General features: G+C 37.2%; 1 protein-coding gene across 43 annotated transcripts in view; it reads left to right on the top strand.

Moving 5' to 3' along the window:
* The window catches only part of chb (CLIP-associating protein), a 689,317-nt gene extending 677,480 nt beyond the window's left edge, over positions 1 to 11,837 (top strand). For all 43 annotated transcript variants that reach the window (XM_076191887.1, XM_076191885.1, XM_076191884.1 and 40 more), the window contains 2 exons: positions 7,275 to 7,659; positions 9,172 to 11,837. In XM_076191887.1, the coding sequence (XP_076048002.1) occupies positions 7,275 to 7,659; positions 9,172 to 9,372 (586 nt within the window). In that variant the 3' untranslated portion in view covers positions 9,373 to 11,837. The remainder of the gene's footprint in view (positions 1 to 7,274; positions 7,660 to 9,171) is intronic.
* The last annotated feature ends 8,446 nt before the right edge of the window (positions 11,838 to 20,283 follow it).

The following is a 20,283-nucleotide window of genomic DNA, read 5'->3' as shown; positions in this document are numbered from 1 at the left end:
GTAATACAGCTAGGTAAATAAAACTAGTTAAATACAAACACACACGGGACACCACAAGCATAGCTCCCCTTCCCGTAAGATACAACTAGGTAAATACACACGTGTCAATGTGTTATATGAATATCTTCGCAGATGATGCAAAAATACTAAAGAAAGTAAGAACGGACGAGGATTGTGAATCATTACAGTTAGACCTGGACAAAATCAGGAAATGGACTCAAAAGTGGGAAGTGAACTTCAATATCAAGAAATGGAGTTTGGAAAAAGTAAAAACAGAATATCAAGAAATTATAAAATTGGTGAAGAAGTCAAAAAAGTGAACTCGGAAAGAGACCTTGGAGTAATAATGAGGAAAGACATGACGGCAGACAAACATATCAATAAAATAGTCAGAGAAACCTTCAACCTGTTAAGGTCAATTAAAGTGGTATTTGACTACTTGGATGAGGAAATTATTAAAAAAATATTAGTTACACTAATGAGACCAAAACTGGAGTATGCAGCAACACTATGGACACCCAGTTCTAAAAAGAATATAAAGAAATTAGAAAGAATACAAAGAGCAACGACAAAGTTGGTACCAACTCTTTCCAAATTAACATACAAACAAAGATTGACTAAATTGGAATAACCAACTCTGGAACAAAGAAGAGAAAGAGGAGATCTGCTATCTATAGAATCATGAAAGGAATGGAAATCCTAGATAGGAATGATTTAATAAAATGGGACAATGGAAAAACAAGAGGACATGAAAAGAAACTCAAAAAGGATAACTATAGAAGAGATCTGAAAAAATAAATAGCTTCCCACACAGAGTAATGGATATCTGGAATAATTTAGAAAAAGAAACGGTGTGTGCAAACACTATTCAAGATTTCAAGAAAAAACTTGATGCTGAAAGAAACAGAGACGGGTCACCACGAGCATAGCTTCCTTCCTGTATAATACAACTAGGTTAATACAACTAGGTAAAATACGTCAAAATTGGCACTCTTGGGGACTATGTTAAAAACAAGGCCTTTTATCAGTGCTACAATATCAGGATACCAAGGTTGTGTTGAATAGGAAGTGGGAGTGCTTGTGGATGCCCAAGGTAATATAGTGAAAATTAGTGAATATTGGAAGGAAATGAAAATAGGCCAGATGACCCTTGGTGGTGGAACAGTGAAACAAAAGGTAAACAAGAGCAAGGAGACCCCACTAGGCATAAGAAGACAATTAGATAACTGCAAAGAAAGGCCATTTTTGGGTTTTTGTTACAAAAGATGTAACTAGAGTAGAATAATTATAGAGAGGGAAATGAGAGCTTTGATAGAATTTGTCTCAAAGGTCAGGGATAAACATAATGAGTATTACAGAGATTAGTGAATTAAAGAAAATGCTGAAACAATTCGGGAAGTGAATGCCCTAAAAAAAGAATTGGCTGAGGTAAAACGTGAAAATGAGGAATTGAAAAGCAAAGATACCACAAATAATACGACCATAAAAGAGGTGAATGAACAAATGAAGGTAATGACTGAAAAAATTGGAGAAAGTATAGATGAGGAAAAAATATTACAACTCAAGAAACAATGTAAAGACCACAAAAAAGATAAGGTTTCTTTTAAAGATATTGTTCAGCAACAAATGCAAGAGAAAGCTAAGGAAACAGTCATTCAGGTAATTAAAGAAAAGGAAAATTTGGTGAGAGATACAGTAGACAAAAAGAAGTGTATGTTATTATTTGGTATAAAAAAAAAAGAAACACTTAGATTCAAGAGAGAAAAAGAAGAGAAAGATTTAGCAATAGATGTTTTGAGAGTAATACAAGATAAAGAGCAAGAATTAGAAAAGGAAATAGAGGAAGTGCATAGAATAGGAAGGTATGTAAAAGAAGGAAATCAACCCCTAAAGATCAAATTAAGGTCACAAAGGGCAGTGGAAGAGATACTTGCAAGAATAAGTAAGTTAGGTAATACTGATCATTATAAAGATATATGGATATAAAGAGATATTAACCTTGAGGAAAGAGTAAGAGAGGAGACATTAAGAATCAAAACTAAAGAAAAAACTAGAAAAGAACGGAGCCTGAGAAAAAGAAGTTCTTTTGGAGAGTGTTAAATATGAGACTGAGAAAATGGTATCTTCAAGAAAAGGAAATGAAAGGAGCAAAGAGATGGAGAGTGCAGAAAACTAAAAATGGCTTATACTAATATAAATGGTTTAATTTCAGAATTAAAGGAGCTTAACATTTACCTGTCAGAAGCAAAACCAGACATAATGGCAATTGTAGAGACAAAAGGGGTCCACTATCACCTAACAGTGTTGGAAATGGATTATATAATCACTGGCTTTGAAATAGAGGAAAAACAGGGTGGAGGAGTCATGTTCTTGGCTAAGAAAAGATTAAATGTGACAAAAGTTACAAATAGAGGGAGCAGTATGGAAAGATCACGATAAGAGTTGAAGATAAAGACATGAAAGAGAATGTAGTGATCTATATACCCCCAAAAATGAGTTCTTGGAGAAAGAGAGATTACTCTAAAATGTTAGAAGACACAAGGATTTCATTGAATGGGGTGCTAAAAGATGAAGGAATTGTAACTGCAAAGAAATATGTTGGGAAGAGATGCCAGTGAAAGGTGGAGAAGATTTATGGGGAATTGTATTACTTGACATGACTATGGAATATACAATGACACAATGGGTAAAGGAAAACACCAGATACAGAAATAATGAAGAACCATCAAGACTGTTTTCTTTACATCAGAACCTGAAGTTATGGATAAAATTGAATACAAGACACCAATTGGGAAAAGTGACCACATATTACTTGAACTAGAACTAAAGGAGGAAATATATATATATATAGATAGAAATAAGAAATGCAGAAAAGGGAAAATATTATATAATAAAACGGACTTTGTCAAACTTGAGAAGTTTTTCCAAGGAGTTGAGATAAAATTCACAATGAAAAGATGTGGAAGAAAAATTGAAGAATCTGAAGGATATTTATAATGAAGGGGTGGACAAACATGTACCAAGACAAAAACAGGAAAAGGAATATAATAAGTGCTGGTTTAACAGAAAGTGCAGCGAGGCAAAAAAAAAAAAAGAAAAAAAAAAAAAGAAGGAGAGAGAAATCCTAGAAAGTGGCAAATATATATCAATGAAATGAATGAATATCTAACAATACGCAGAAAAGAAATTATGAAAAAGACATAATAGAAAATATAAAGATAAACCAAAACTATTCTATAGATATATGAATAGTAAATTGAAAAACAAGTATGAAATAGAGAAACTATGCCAGGGGAACAAGAAATACACAGAAGATATAGAAATGGCTTAGGTCATGAGTAAACATTTCAAGTCTGTTTTCACTAGAGAAAAAGTATGGCACTGGGATGAAGAGCAAGAAGTGAAATCCCCCCCAATGGGGGAAATAATAGCAACATGAGCAGAAATAATGTATCAAATAACAAGCCTTGATGTCAGGAAATTGTATGGAATTGCAAACTGGATACTAAAGGAGTGTAAAGAAGAATTGGTAGGTAAAATATTTAATAAGTTGTTTGCTTTAAGGAAGGAAGAATACCAGAAGGCTAGAAAAAGGCCAACATTGTACCAATATATAAAGGAGGTAACAAGGAAGACCCAACAAATTATGGGCCAGTTTTCCTTACAAGTACTGTAGTCAAAATTTGTGAAAAAGTTATCAAAAATAGATGGACAGAACATTTGGAAGAAAGCATACTAAACCCAAGACAGTTTGGATTCAGACAGGGAAGATCATGTGCCATAAATCTGATCTGCTTTTACCCAAAACTAATAGATATATAGGAAAGGGACAGATGGGCTGATTGTGCTTTTCTAGATCTACAAAAATCTTTTGATAAACTGCCACATAGAAAACTATTAGGGAAACTGAAAACCAGAGAAGGGGTACAAGGTAAACTATTGGAATGGATGGAGGATTTCCTGCATGGAAGAAAAATGAGAGTAGTGTTCAGAGATAAAGGTTCTACTTAGAAGTGATTAGTGGAGTTCCACAGGGATCAGTACTGGCTCCAATAATGTTTGCTATTTATGTGAATGACATAGACAAGGGTGTGGACAGTTATATGAACTTCTTTGCTGATGCAAAATTGTTGAAAAAGTGAGCACTGAAATAGACTGTGAGTCACTGCAGATCTGAACAAAAATTGGGAATGGAGTCAGAAGTGGGAAATGAACTCCAACATCAAGAAATGTAGTATAATGCAATTTGGAAAAAGTAAAAACAGAATATCAGAACAATATAAAATCGGTGAAAAGGCTGTAAAGAAAGTTGGATTTGAAAAAGACCTGGGAGTAATCATCACAAAGGACATATACCCTGATAAACAGATAAACAAAATTGTTGTAGAAACCTACAATTTAAATCAACAAAAGTGGCATTTACTTTTTTGGACAAAGAAATTGTGAAAAAAAATACTAGTCACACTGATAAGACCAAGACAGTGACACTATGCAGTGACACTATGGTCACCTAGTATCAAAAAGAATACAAATTTGAAAGAATCCAAAGAGCAACTATGAAAATGGCCCACACACTTTCAGAACTGTCATATGAAAAATGACTGTCAAAACTAGAGTTACTGACCCTGGAACAAAGAAGAGAAAGAGGAGACTTGTTTACCATCTATAGAATCATGAGAGGTATCCTTGATAGAGTAGTCTTACTAAATTGGGATATGAGAAATACAAGAGGACTTGGAAAGAAACTCAAAAAGGACAGGTATAGAAGAGACCTAAAATAGAACAGCTTTCCCCACAGAGTGGTGGATGTATGGAGCAAACTGGACAAGATGATAGTGTGTGCACAAACCATAAACAAATTTAAGAACAATTTTGATACTGTGAGATACAGAGACAGGACACCATGAGCATAGCTCCCCTTCCCATAAGATACAACTAGGTAAACTAGGTAAATACACACAGAGCCTCATCCAATCAAAATAATTTATGGAACAGATTAGAAGAACACACCTGCAGGCCATGCCATTTAATTTGTTTACAACTACTTTCCTAAATGTCTATTGCTCATTACACTTTTTAATCCCCCAAGGCATTTACTTGCTTCTCTCAATCTACATTCTACCTCAACCTCCACTCCTCCCTTTCCTGCCACATTCACACCCAGGTATTTAAAACTATCCTCTTCCTCTAGGCTCTCTCCCTTAATACTCACTTCCATTCTGCTACCACTTTCTCCCCTTGTACATCTCATCACCTTTTACCCACATTTATCTTCAACTTTCTTCTTTTGCACAACCTCCCAAACTCTGTCACTTCCTCAATCCCTCCTCTGATCCTGCCTCAAGTGCAGTGTCATCAGCATACAACAACTGGCTTATCTCCATTTTCTTTAACCATCTCCAATCCCTGACCCACTACCCTTGCATCTCTTGCACCACCCCATCCAAATATAAATTGAACAGCCAAGGCAACATAACACATTCTTGACAAAGTCCCACCTATACCTCAAACAACTTTCTCCATTTCTGATTCTAACACGAGCTCTACTACTCTCGTAAAAACTCTTCACTGCTCTTAAAAGCTTTCCTCCTATTCCATATGTCTGCAATACCTCCCACAGTGCCATCTTGTCTACCTTGTCATAAGTCTTTTCCAAATCCATAAAAGCCCAAAAAACATCCTTACCTTTTCCTAAAGCTTTCTCACATATCTGCTGTACTACAAAAATCTAATCCATGCAACCCCTACCTGTCCTAAACCCACACTGTTCCTCACCAATTACTCTCTCTATTCCTCTCCTAATCCTCTCAATCAAAAACCTCCCATAAGCCTTCCTAACTACACTTAACAAACTAATCCCTCTGAAACTACTACATTCACACTTGTCCCCATTTCCCTTATAAAGTGGAACTATACAGGCACTCCAGTCCTCTAGCACTTTGCCCTTTCTTACACATACATATACCAATTGCTTTTTCCCCCTTATAAGGGAGGTAGCCAAAAAACAAAGGCATAAATACCACTCCCACCCATTTCATCTCTATCACACTCCACTCCCCTCCACCCTCTTCCCTCCCTCTTATCTTGGCACCTCCTGGATGATGGGTTGTCCTTGCATCTTGTCCACTTTCCTGGGTCAGAAGCAGTGTTGCAGCCAGTCCACCATCACTGTACCTCCCTTTTTTTAGACATTCTGCATGACACCCATCCTACCTGCTCTCATCATCTTAACAACTGCTTTCACCTCATCTTTCCTTATTTCTCCCCCATTTTCCTCACTCATCACTGTCTTTTTCTTAGCATTTCCCAGTGCAGCTACCTTTCTCTCCCTATCCTCCTTCACATTTAGCAACTCCCTAAAATACTCTGCCCATGTTCCTCTTACTGCCGTCTCTTCCATTATCATCTCTGTCTTTCCCAAACATCTTTTTATTATTTTCAGTTTTCTGTCATACTCTTAACCCATTTCACATCTGCTCTCCTCTTTGCCTCCTTTATCTTATGCTTTATGATTTGATTGATTGACAGCTACTTTCCATTCACTATCTTTTGCACACTTTTCTCAACAGGTACTGTATTTCCATTCAGTGCCCCATCACCCTATCCACCAGCCTCATTCTTGGTCTTCCTCTCAAGTTCACTCCATCCATTTCTGTTTTCTACTCTGTTTTTGCTAGTCTCTCCTCACTTGTTATTTTCATATGTCCAAACCCATTGGCTAAGCAGGTTAGGGTGTTGCTAACAGAAGTCAAGGTGATGGTGGTAGGAACCCTACCACTGACAAGTTGAACTAAGGGATGGTTCATCAAATTCCACATTGCAAAGTCTTCTGTAAGGGGCACTGCCCTAGCCTCCAGATAGAGGGAGTCTTGCAGTGTTAAACCGAATCATCATCCAAGCCATCTTGACAATCTTAGATCTACCCTATCTGACAGCTCGTTCTAGCCCCATTTTTTTCTTCACCTTTACATTTCTTACTCTGTCCATCTTCATAATATCTGTCATACTTCTCAAACATCTCAAATACATGTAAACATTTTGATATTATGGTCAGCACTCATTCAAAGATTATTTAAACATTAATACAGTTTTATATGTATTATCTTGTAAACCATATTTCTTCAATATTTATTTATCTATATACTAAGAGCTTATTCCCCCTTATAGAGGAGGTAGCCAAGTCATAGGCATGTTATTCCCACCCATTCCACTCCCCTCCACCTCCCTTTCTTCAACATGAATTTCTGAATTGACTGGTTTGATTACATTTGCAGGGTTGTGCTGCGGCTTCTGCTGGAGAACTTGGTCTGTGATGATGGGGGTCAGCGGGCACTGGTGTTCACTGTATTAACAGAGATGATGCGCCGCTGTCCCCTCGTGCAACACTTCCTTAACTTCTCTGAGTTAATTATACTGCGAGTCCTGAATGCTCATGCTGACAAGGAGAAAGAAGTCTTGCGCCAAGCCCAACTCTGTGCTGGCACTGTGGCAGAGATTCTTCCACCTGAGGTTGTCATACGTGTGCTCAAGCCTCTCATTCAGATGGGAGATTATCCAGTAAACCAGGCCGCCATCAAAATGCTCAACAAACTTGTAGAAGCACATCCACCTGCTGTTGTTTCAGCTGCCTTACCAGACATCATGCCAGGTCTCATCAAGGTAGGTTACAGGACTGTAGTGTATAAAAAACACAATAGATTTCCCATTAAAACTTCAAAGTGGATAAAAAGCACAATAAATTACCCATTAAAACTTCAAAGAAAAGAAAGAGAATTGAGTCTTGTCAGGTAGTAGTTAATATTAGTCACATTGTATGGGAATTTTGTTCAGGAAGTTTTATAGAGGGTATGATGATAGTATTATAAGATGATATTGAAGGGAACTACCTACCTTCTTTGGAAAAAGTACTTAGCAAAATTACCTAGCCCCATCACTCCACCCCACTTTGTTGAATTTTATGACTTTTATTGAAATCACAGTGGCAGAATTCTTACCCCTCCCTACCACAGAGATGACCCATCATCCACAAAGAGCTAAGATGCAAGGGAAATGGGTGATAGATGGAATTGAAGTGGGTGGGGGGCAGGTGTATGCCTTGGCTGGCTACCCCCCTTATTAGGGGGAAGAAACCTATTGGTATATAGATAGATAGAAAAGTAAAGAATGTTACAGGGCTACAAAGCCTCAGTAGTCATGAAAATTGTAAGGCTATGTTGGTTATATATTTTTATGCTTAAAATATAAATGCTTAGGTTCCAGTAATTACCACTGTAGAGTGCCTATCTTTATACCAAGAGCTTTTTCCCCTTTATAAGAGAGGTAGCCAAGTCAAAGTCACATATCCGCCCCCACCCATTCCACTCTTTCCTCCCTCTCATCTTAGCTCCTCGTGGATGACAGGTTATCCCTGTATCTCATCCACTACCCTGGGTTAGAAGCAACGTAGCAAGACAGTACATCCACAACAAGGTCACTTCACTTAACCTCTTCCATACAATGATGCCTATGTAGGGGTCATGAGGCGTGAGGATGCCGGTGTCAACATCTTGATTATATTTATTTTGTAGTTGTATCTGAGTGACCCCTGAATTCTGTGAACTGGTTTGATCATGTTTTCTGTGTTTATTATTACTCAGTGAAAGAGAATGAGTAATACAGTGGTGACTTTATATTTTATAATGCTAGTATTGTATTGAAGAGGTTAGTCGGCAACCCCCTCTCTGTTCCCTCATGCAGAAAAAGGGAAGATGAGGAGAAATCCCTCCGTGCTGCATCAATATATTATTCTCACATAAGCACCCTCTACCTCCCCATCCTCCACCCCTTCCTTCCTTAACAGTATCATCTATACACAAATTCCACTCATCCATCTATCTCATCCCTCAAATTCACTCCCTCCACTTCTGCCCTCCACACCTCTTTTACTAATCTTTCGTCACTCATTCTTTCCATGTGTCCAAACCATCCCAATACTCTTTCATCAATCCTATCTGTCATCTCCTTTTGTACTCCAGCTCTCCTCCTCACCACTTCTTTTTTCACACTATCCAACCTCAACCCCTACCATACTTCTCAGACATTTCATCTCAAATACATTCAGATTTGTAGAGTATTAAGTTATATTATTTATTGTGTATTGTATAGTGAAGACTAATTTTTTTGTTCTGGCAGGCTTATGACAATAAGGAGTCATGTGTGCGGAAGGCATCAGTCTTCTGCATGGTAGCATTGTGCAATGCTGTTGGAGAAGAAACCATCAAACCACATCTGGGCTCATTGTCAGGATCCAAGATGAAACTTCTGAACTTATACATCAAACGAGCAGAGACCCAAAACTCTGGGGCATCATCGCCAAAGTCAGAGCCCCAGTGATACCGCAGAATGGGAAATTGTGAGAAAACCTTGTGATGACAAAAACAGAATATATTTGCAACATTGCTTGGAAATGCAAATACCTGTGAATAGAACTGCTTCTGACATATATATTTTTTGTTTATGAACTGGCTCATTGTATGACCTGATTTGCTTAAGGGAGCTTGCATTCACACTTGCTAACAAACTAAAAGTCAGTTCAAATACCAGTGAATCAGCCAGTAGACAATAAAGGAAGAAGTGTCCCTGCTCTTGTGGACACGGAATCTTCAAATTAAATGTTGCTGCTGTGTGATTGCTAACTTCAAGATTACTATGCTGCAATTCGGTAGGGCTAGTGATGCTTGAGATCTTAAATTTTTGGGAAATTGATTTTGATTAATTTGACATTTTTACTTTCAATGAGTGAATACAATTCTTCCAAGGTGCATACTTGGGTGATAGTGGTGGATTGTGGGCAATCTCAATGTGATACACAATGGAGATTTATTTGGACTCCTGATCTGTAAGTATGGCTTAAAGCACAGGCAAGGATGTGCATCTTGGGTGTGGAGTAGGAGGAGCGGGGCACTGGATGGGTTGGTGAGACCAGTGTGCCCAATATTGAAGGCCCACAGTAGGGTCGGGGGGCTGCTGTCTCAGTGTGACTTAGGTATTTGTTATTATTTTTTTTTTTTTATACCCCAGCCATGGCCCAGAGTGTCTCTTATGTGTAATCATTACTGTCAGAGTGGTTTAACTCATTTTTAATGCCATAGAGAATGGATTTAACACTAGTTATTATAATATATTCCTGATTTAGGGGTTGGGAACTAGTCATCTCCTTGGGATTTCCATACTGTAACAGGTGTGGTCTTGCCCTTGGGGTAGAATGTTTAGGGCTTCACATACTAATGGCTAAAGTCCTGATGAGTGAAGGGGAATGTGAGACTGAGTGGATGGGTTGGGCTAGAGGGAACAATATAATGAGGCTCCCAAATTAAGACCATGTTATGCTACTCACTCCATTATCCGAGTGTCACTCCTTGTTTCATATGTAACAAAGTAACAATGGATGCTTAGGGGTCATTCTGCCCAACCACTTTGCACTCCAGTGTTGATGAGATGGAACACTGAGTCGGGCAGGTGGGGGTGTGCACAAGTGGATGAAAGCAGCATTCCAATCCACCTTGCAAAGATTTGTCTCAAGGAGGCTTGTGTACTCAGATGGTCTAAGTGCAGCGTGTTGTGTACATTACAAGGAATAACATTTTAACAGTTTTAACGGTTAAACAAGTGTGTATCATAGTGTGTAAATAATAAAACTCATTGCTGGTGTAAGGTGCATTAATGTCTTCATTATCTCTAATCTGTCTCCATTTCAAAATATAGCCCCAACTTTGTATACCTCGTGGTGCACATTGTAACTATCCATGAATTTCTCCTATCTATTGGTTATGCTGTATATCATAGTCCTTCTGACATGTTAGAAATGATGGAAGTGTGCCACATATAAATTCTGTAATCTGGCAATGCTCATAATTGGCCAAAGGGCTGTGAGCTGCCAGTTGCCTTTTATGTTCCTGCCAAGCAGCAGCTGTTCATTTCCCTCCACCTTCCTCTTCTCGCCCACACGGTGTGACCAGCTTTAAGGTCAGCCCAGCCACCTTGTTCATAAGAGTATGTGGTGGTTTGCTGGACAAGAGGAACTTCATCTCAATGAACTCTTCATCCCCATGTTCATGTCATGTCTTCATGTGTGTAAGGATGCATTGCAACTGAGAGTATATGGCCTAGAGTAGCACCATCACTGCTGTTGCCACGCCGCTGAGACAAAGCCACCGAGGTCTTGTTCTGGTCCGACTTGATTCCCAAAGCTTTGCAACATCTCAGTGCTAGCCCACTTTTCCTTCATCCATATTTTTGTTTTAATTGATATTCTATGAGTAATCCCAAGATCTTGCAGTAACCATCACTTGCTGAAGTGCCAGCTTGCTTGTGCAAAAATGAACTAGTAAATAGCTATAGTCTCTGCCACACATCTCCTTGGCTTATTGACAGGCCCATCCTTTTCCTCAGCAAAGCCAAGAATATGTAGTAAGTGTATTGCATCTTATATTTGTATATAATGTTTATGTGCCAATGTTTTAACATTTTTTTCTGTAATTGTGATAATTATCATTTTATATAGGGTTTATGTTGCTGTCATTGGATGATGGTACAGGAGCTTGGTACTCCTGTGTTTATTCTTTGATGTTTTATACTCTACTACTTAACCAAGAATTGAGTTCTTGGGCAGAAACACTTCCCCACCCCTCCACTCCAATACCCTCCTTCCTCACCACCTAGTCACTTCCTTCTTCTCTACACTGTAAGTTAACAGTGTGGAGGAGTTGGAGGTGAGGGGAGGAGCTGTAGTGTGCTGGCAGAGATGGTAGCTAAACTGTGCACACCCTCTATCCTAATAAATCACATTAGGAACATTGCCTATGTCTTTCATTAACCTTTAATTGGTGTTTAGAGGAATTATTACTGTTGAGTAACTTCCTTGGTGACGATGTATGTCAGTAACAGTGCCAAGGAACTGTGCCTACCTAAAGCAGTGCTGGTATGATGAGGAATGGAAGGAACACTAATTGACCTGTCAACCTGCTGCTTAAGACAGTAATTCTCCATCCCCAAGGTGCTGCAGCATGAGGGGTGGTTGAATGGGATTTATTTGGGCATGATGTGGAAGGTGTCAGCTATCCTGGAGCTGACACCTTGATGCTGGATAGGCTTGAGTATCTTAACAACCAAAAGAGATATGTGGATTTAGGAGATAAAATATCTGCAGGGTCACCATATTGAACACATATATGAAAAAGATGAAGATCATCTTGCACATATGGCTTCAGGATCTACTACTGTTGCACTTCTTCAGTGCAAGTAGACTTCTCATACATATGGGATGCTGTCATACTGACAGCATGGACAATTGGGTACCCTTGAAATATTTATATGGTTCCAGTACATGTATTGAATAATGTGGCACCAAAGATTTATCACACTGGAAACTTGTATTGCCACAAGCTCTGAAACCAGTATGAACCACACAACCAATCTTATTATTATTAGTGTTCTTATTGAATAGTTATCACCTGAACATAAAAATGAAGGAAACTGCAAGAGATCATAAGGCCTACACTAGGCCTACACTACACCATTACCACCTATCATCCCCATCCAAGATATATAATCAGTGGCGTAGCTAGTGTGTGTGCTGCCCAGGGTGGTCCTTGAGTTTGGCGCTTTCGGTTTCCCACAAAAAATACATATTGCACAGTGACTCACTCTTCAAGTATTATATATATATATTAACTAGTTTGTGTACCATTATAATATGCTCAAATATAGTATGCTTTAAATACACACCAAACAAACTCAAACTTTATAAGTAACAGTTAAACAAGAGACAAAAATGACATATAGGGAAGAATTGTAAAAACATGTTAAAAATTAGGACCATCTTTATTTCTGAAATGATTAAAGAAAACTACAACTTTCTGCAAAGTAACTTTTCCTGCCTTCTTGTTGGCAAATTCTTCAGTGACAATGTCAAAATTTATTTCATCTGTCAATTGTTGCTCTATAGACAGTATGGCAAGATTTCTCAACCGCAAGGTGCTCATAGTAAATCTTAAGTAATTCTTGATCAGTTTTAGTTTCGAAAAAATTCCTCACACAGGTAGCAACACTAATAGCAATTGTGAGGAAAATCCACAGCATTATTACTATATTTGGAACAGTTCCCAAAGTTATACTTTGAATAAACTGCAAAAGTTCAAGGCCTTCTTTCCTTATCTTTATTCCTTCTTCAATATCAGCAACAGCAATAAAATGCTTAAGTCTTTTTCTTTCAATGAAGAACTTGATCAATATCATGGTGATTGTGATCTATTTTACACTTATATTTATCATCCAAAAGATTCAACGGGGTAAGAAAGGCATGAAGTTTAAGTAATTCTTGGTCAGTTTTAGTTTTGAAAAATTCCTCTCACAGGTAGCAACACTAACAGCAATTGTGAGGAAAATCCGCAGCATTATTACTATATTTGGAACAGAGTTCCCAAGGTTATACTTTTGAATAAACTGCAAAAGTTCAAGGGGGCCTTCTTTCCTTCTCTTTATTCCTTTTCAATATCAGCAACACCAATAAAATGCTGAAGTCTTTTACTCTCAATGAAGAACTCTTTATTAATGTTGTGGTGATCATGATCTATTTTACACTTATATTTATCATCCTAAAGATTCAACGGGGTAAGAAAGACATGAAGCTGTTGAAATCTCAAAATTAATTCTTGGATTGCTCTGTCCAGCAAAGAAAATATTTCTCTCCTCAGTTCATTGTTGTATGGCAATTCAGTGTCTTGTGATCCTTCACCAACATTTGTTTCTTCTTTTTGTGTAGATGCTGATGCTCCATGATTATCACTAGAAATGTTTTTAATGCCCTGAGTTTTATATCACATTTTTGCATGTTCAATCCTTTGGTTTGGAGCTAAGTCTGTGTGTCGTTAATTTCTAGAAGTACCGATCCCCACAAGCCAAGAAAGCACAAAAAGGAAAATGATTGCAACACACAAAGTAGAACACCAGCATCTGCCCTAGTACTTAAATTTTCTTCTTCACCAGTTAACTTATCTAGGGCACTTAAGATTTTTGAGAAATGTTTCTTTATAACACTTACAGGTTCTCCCCTCGCACTCCACCGAGTTTCTATTATGTGCTTGACACTTTGACCAGTGACTGAAATTAGAACTTCCCAGCAATGGGCTGATGAAGAAAAAAATACAAATGTTCCACACATCCAAAAAAGGTAACAGAATTCACACCAACAGAAGCTGCATGAACACCCGCCAAATTCAGCAAGTGATTTGTACAAGCGACAAATTCTGCTTTTTTATTAATTTCCTTGATACATTTCTGAATACCAGTATGCAGGCCAGCCATCACCGCAGCGTTATCATATGCTTGTCCTCTACAATTTTGAATATCAATTCCATCTTTCTCTATTTTGTCCAAAATCATCATTGAGTGTACATCTTTCAGTGTATTTGGTAGAAAATGATTTGTGTTGCCTTATATACATCTGGCATGATCATGCAGTTTTATTGGTCATTGGTTACACCTAAATCAGGGTACGATTAGAGTTTTAATCTGGGAATCATGCTATTGATAATGGATCAAGAACCAGTCACGATCCGCGTTGAAAATTTAATACAGCACATCAAAATTTAGTACTGTCTTTATATCTTACACACACACACACACAATGAGCATAGCTCCCCTTCCCGCAAAATACAACTAGGTAATACACACACACACTTACGTCGGACAGACGGCGAGGATTGATGTCCTGAAGAAAAAGTGAAATTTTCGTGGATCTCAACGCAAAGGAAGTACCTATTGTATTTGCAGGGAAGGGGATTGCTCGTGGTGTAGTGGGAAAGTGAGGAAAAAGGAGAAGGGGAGGGATTACTGAGGGAAATGGAAGGAAATGAGGAAGGAGAGGACTTGGTCCAGGCAGGCAGACGCCATGTAAACAAACGCGGGCAAGATCAATTTAGTGACGATGAAGAGTCTAACAAAAATGTAAAGATTAGAAACATAGATATGAGCAGCACAATAGAAGGTGAGGATAATAATTTCCATGGATTTAATGAGGGGGGGCGGATACCAACCTCCCCCGACTGGCAAGACTAGAACAAAAACTTGAACAAATGACCGAACATTGGGAGAGTAGGTTCGGTAGAATGTTAGAAATTGCGCGCAAAGGGTTGAAAGATTGGAAGAACTAGAGAAGGCGAACAAAAACTTAACTAAGGAAATAGAAGAACTAAAAAGACAGTTAAAAGAAGTAAAAGGGGAGAATGAAGAATTAAAGAGGAATAATAAAGAAAACAAAGAGGCCATAGCTAAAGAAGCTAAGGGTTGGAAGACAATCCAAGAAAACAGTAAAGTTGCATTTACTGACATAATTAAACAGCAAATGAAAGAACAAACTGAACACTCAGTTATTAAAGTGATGAGACAAAAGGAGAATATAGTAAGAGACTTAGCAGATAAAAAGAAATGTATAATTATATTAGGAATGGAAGAGAAACACAACCCAGATAGAACCACAAGAATCAATGAGGAAAATGAAAAAGTAAGCAGATTACTAGTATTAGTTCAGGAAGATGAACCTGAAATCATGAAACAAATTGAAGAGAAGTTTAGATTCGGAAAGTATAGTACAGATAAGACCAGACCAATTAAGATTAAATTCAGGTCACAAACAATGGCAGAGAATATCTGATCAAAAACAGGGAAACTAGCAACAAGTGAACAATATAAAAAGGTATGGATAAAAAGGGAAATGAATAAAGAGGAAAGAGAGGAGGAAAAAATGAAAAGATAACAAGCTAAGGAAAAAAATGAGAACAGAACAGTCAGAAAAAGAGAAATTCTATTGGAGAGTAGTGAATATGAAAGTAAGGAAATTCGAAATACTAGAGAAAAACAAAAGGGAAACAGAGAATACAATGGAAGTGGCAGAAAACTAAGAGTGTATTACACAAATATAGATGGATTAATTACAGGATTGAATGAGCTGAATGATTATCTAAAGGAAAAAGAACCGGACATAATGGGAATTGTAGAAACGAAATTAAAAGGTCCACTACCACCCAACAGTGTAGGACATGATGCATATAATTATTGGATTAGAAACAGAGAGACAAAGCAAGGGGGTGGAGTTATGTTCCTGACTAAGAAGGATATAAACGCGAGGGGTGTCACATATGGAAAGAATACAGTAGAGATGATTATGATCGAAGTGGAAGACAGAGATAAGAAGAACAGAAAGTTTGTGATAAATTATGTGCCTCCAAAAACAGCCTCATGGGAAGAGAGTGAATATAAAAGTATGTTAGAGACACAAAGATAACATTAAATAAGATAATGGAAGATGGAGGAAGAATAGTTATGATGGGCGACTTTAATTGCAAAGAAGTCTGCTGGGAAGAGATGACAGTAAAGGGTGGAGACGGCTCATGGGGAAATGTTCTACTTGAGATGATTATTGACCATACAATGACGCAGTGGATACAGGAGAACACTTGGTATAGAAATGAAGAAGAACCATCGAGACTAGACCTAATAATCACATCTGAACCTAGAATAGTAGAAAAGATTGAATATAAAACACCAATAAGTAAAAGTGACCATATACTGATTGAACTGGAACTAAATGAGGAAAAATACATGAAAAGAAATGAACAATATAGAAAAGGAAGAATGATGTATGAAAAAACAAACTTTGATGAAATAAGAATTCTTTCAAAAAGAAAACTGGGAAGGAATACACAAAGAAGAAACAACAGTGGAAGAGAAATGGAATATTTTGACAAAAATTTATAAAAAAGGAGTGGAAAAGTATGTCCCAAGACAAAAACAAGAAAAAGAATATGTAAAGTGCTGGTACAACAAAAGTTGTAGGGAGTTAATAGACAAAAGAGACAAAGCTTGGACCAAATGGAAAAAAGACAGAAGACCTGAAAAATGGAAAATATATACTTGTTATAGAATTGAATATGTACAAGTGTGCAGAGAGGAAAAGAAAATATGAAAAAGAAGTCATAGAAAAATGTAAAGATCAACCAAAACTATTTTACAGATTTGTAAACAGCAAACTGAAAAACAAGATTTGGAGAAATTAAGACAAGGAGTTGAATACACAGAGGAAATTGAAATGGCGGAAATTATGAACAAGCATTTTAAATCAGTGTTTACAAGGGAGAACATACAACCTGAAGAGATCGAATGGAAAGAGAAAGTCCCCCCCATGAAAGAAATAGAAGTAACAAAGAATGAAATAATGAAACACTTGAGTAATCTTGATGTCAGAAAATTGCATGGACCAGATGAAATAGCAAACTGGATTTTGAAAGAATGCAGAAATGAACTGGCAGACAAAATACATAGCATAATAAACAGTTCCTTGAAAGAAGGAAAAGTCCCAGAAGATTGGAAAAAAGGAAATATAGTACCTATATATAAAGGGGAAAATAAAGAAGACCCTACCAACTACAGACCAGTCTCTCTAACAAGTACAATAGCAAAAATATGTGAATTTTTTTTCAAAAGTAGATGGGTAAAATATTTAGAAAAAAACAATGTGCTAAATCCAAGGCAATTTGGATTCAGACAAGGATGATCATGCGTCACCAATTTAATATGTTTCTATTCAAGGCTAATAGATATAATACAAGAAAGAGATGGATGGACTGATTGTGCATTTCTAGACCTAAAAAAAGCCTTTGACAAAGTACCACATAAGACGTTGCTTAAGAAATTAGAAACTGAAGGAGGAATACAGGGCAAACTGCTTAAATGGATGGAAGACTTTTTGCAAGAAAGAAAAATGAGAGTAGTGATAAGAGACAAACACTCAAAATGGGATGAAGTAATAAGTGGTGTTCCACAAGGAACAGTTCTGGCCCCAATAATGTTTGCTATATACATTAATGATATGGATGACGGAATTGAAAGTTATATGAGCTTCTTTGCAGATGATGCAAAACTGTTAAAAAAAGTGAACACGGAAGAAGATTGTGAGTCACTACAGAGTGATCTAAATAAAGTATGGGAATGAAGCAGGAAGTGGGAGATGGAGTTCAACACTAAAAAGTGTAGTATATTGGAATTTGGAAAAGCAAAAACAGAATAAGAGGATCATATAAATTGGGAGAAGAAGGAATAAAAAAAAGTAGAAAATGAGAAGGACCTGGGAGTCATTGTTATGAATAATATGTCACCTGAGAAACATATAATTAAGATTTTTGGAGAAACTTATAACTTAATAAGAACAATCAAAGTGGCATTTACATACCTGGATGAAGAAATGGTGAAGAAAATTCTAATCACTCTGATAAGACCAAGACTGGAATATGCAGCAACGATATGGTCACCAAGTACAAAAAAAATGTATAAAAAAACTTGAAAGAATACAAAGAGCAATTACAAAATTGGCACCAACACTCTCAAAACTATCATATGAAAAGAGACTAGCAAAACTTGAACTACAGACACTAGAGCAAAGAAGAGAGAGAGGAGATTTGATAGCTATTTACAGAATCATGAAAGGCATAGAAATTATTGATAGAGAGAATCTGATAAAATGGGATGATAGAAATACAAGAGGACACGGAAAGAAAATCAAGAAAGACAGCTATAGAAGAGATCTGAAGAAGAACAGCTTTCCTCACAGAGTAATAGACAGTTGGAACAAGTTAGATGAGAAAGTGGTGTGTGCAAAAACAATACATGAATTTAAAAATAGTTTAGATAAAATGAGATATGAAGACGGGACACCACGAGCATAGCTCCCCTTCCTGTAAAATACAACTAGGTAAATACAAAGTCTCAGAGTGGAGCAAGAGATGGGAGGTAGAATTCGACATCAAGAAGTGCAGTATAATTGAATTTGGAAAAAGCAAGAAGAGAATAACAGGACAGTATAAAATTGATGGAAAAGAAGTAAATTCTGAAAGGGACCTAGGAGTAATCACCAAAGACATGTTGCCAGATAAACATAAAAATAAAATAGTCGGAGAAACATACAATTTGTTGAGATCAATAAAGGTGGCCTTTAAATACCTGGATAAGGAAATGATCAAGAAAATATTACAAACACTGTTAAGGCCAAAACTGGAATATGCAGTGGTGGTATGGTCACCTAGTACAAAAAAGAATATAAGAAAATTAGAAAGAATACAAAGAGCAACAACAAAGTTGGTCCCAACATTTGCAAACCTGACATATGAACAAAGACTAGCCGAAATGGAATTGCCAACCCTGGAACAAAGAAGAGAATGAGGGGACTTAATAAAATAACCATCTACAAAATTATGAAAGGAAAAGAATATCTTGATAGAGAGGACTTATTAAAGTGGGACAGAGGAAAAACAAGAGGACATGCAATGAAACTCAAAAAGGATAACTACAGGAGAGACCTGAAAAAGAGCAGCTTTCCACACAGAGTGATAGATATATGGAACAAATTGGATGAAGAAATAGTGTGTGCAAACACAATACAACAATTTAAGAACAAACTTGATCTTGCGAGAAAAACAGGTCATCTTCCCATATACAACTAGGTAAATACATGCATATTTTAAATCTGTATTCACAACTGAAAATACACAAAATTGGAATGAAGGACAGAAAGATCCCCCCAGTGGAAGAAATAATTGTGACACAGAAAGAAATAAGGGGCCAAATAACAAACCTTGATGTCAGAAAATCGCTGAAATACTCACGCCAAGGTTTAAGTTACTCAAAATCAAAAAAGTCCAACTGTGGGTAGTGTCCCAACATTAAAATCATTACCAGTATTACTTCAATACAGCCTATACAGGTTTATAGCCTACAGCAGACCCCACAGTGCTGCCCCCTTAAAAGTGCCACCAGGGGCAGACCCCCCCCCCCCACACACACACCTAGCCACGCCACTGTATCTATTCAACTTTTAAAACAACCAATAGTTTAAGTGATCTCTACATGGTTACCAAGTCTCTTCTATTTGTTGACCACTCTATTGGTAAACCAGTTCTTGCCCATATCCTTATTAAATTTAAATTTGTCTAATTTGAATAAATTCCTGCAATTCCTGCCTTATCTTATGATGACCATGTCTGCATCACCCTTTTTAATGCAAATATGGGAGAGTTAATGGAAGGAAATTAAGCCTGGGTTATTTGGTTAATTAACCTCTTTATATAAAGATGGAATGTGTCTTTGTATTCCAACCACTGACAGGCCTCTATTGTCATGGGGTTCTGTCCCCAACATACTTTGGAAATGGGAAAGTGCAAGCTTTTGTTGGTGAACATTGAGTTGTCTTCATAC

This window comes from Oratosquilla oratoria, chromosome 10, assembly GCF_046742065.1.
Source record: "Oratosquilla oratoria isolate Oo_2021 chromosome 10, ASM4674206v1, whole genome shotgun sequence".
Taxonomy (NCBI): domain Eukaryota; kingdom Metazoa; phylum Arthropoda; class Malacostraca; order Stomatopoda; family Squillidae; genus Oratosquilla; species Oratosquilla oratoria.
The sequence above is the reverse complement of the archived record's forward strand: the minus strand, read 5'-3'. Positions and strand labels throughout refer to the sequence as shown.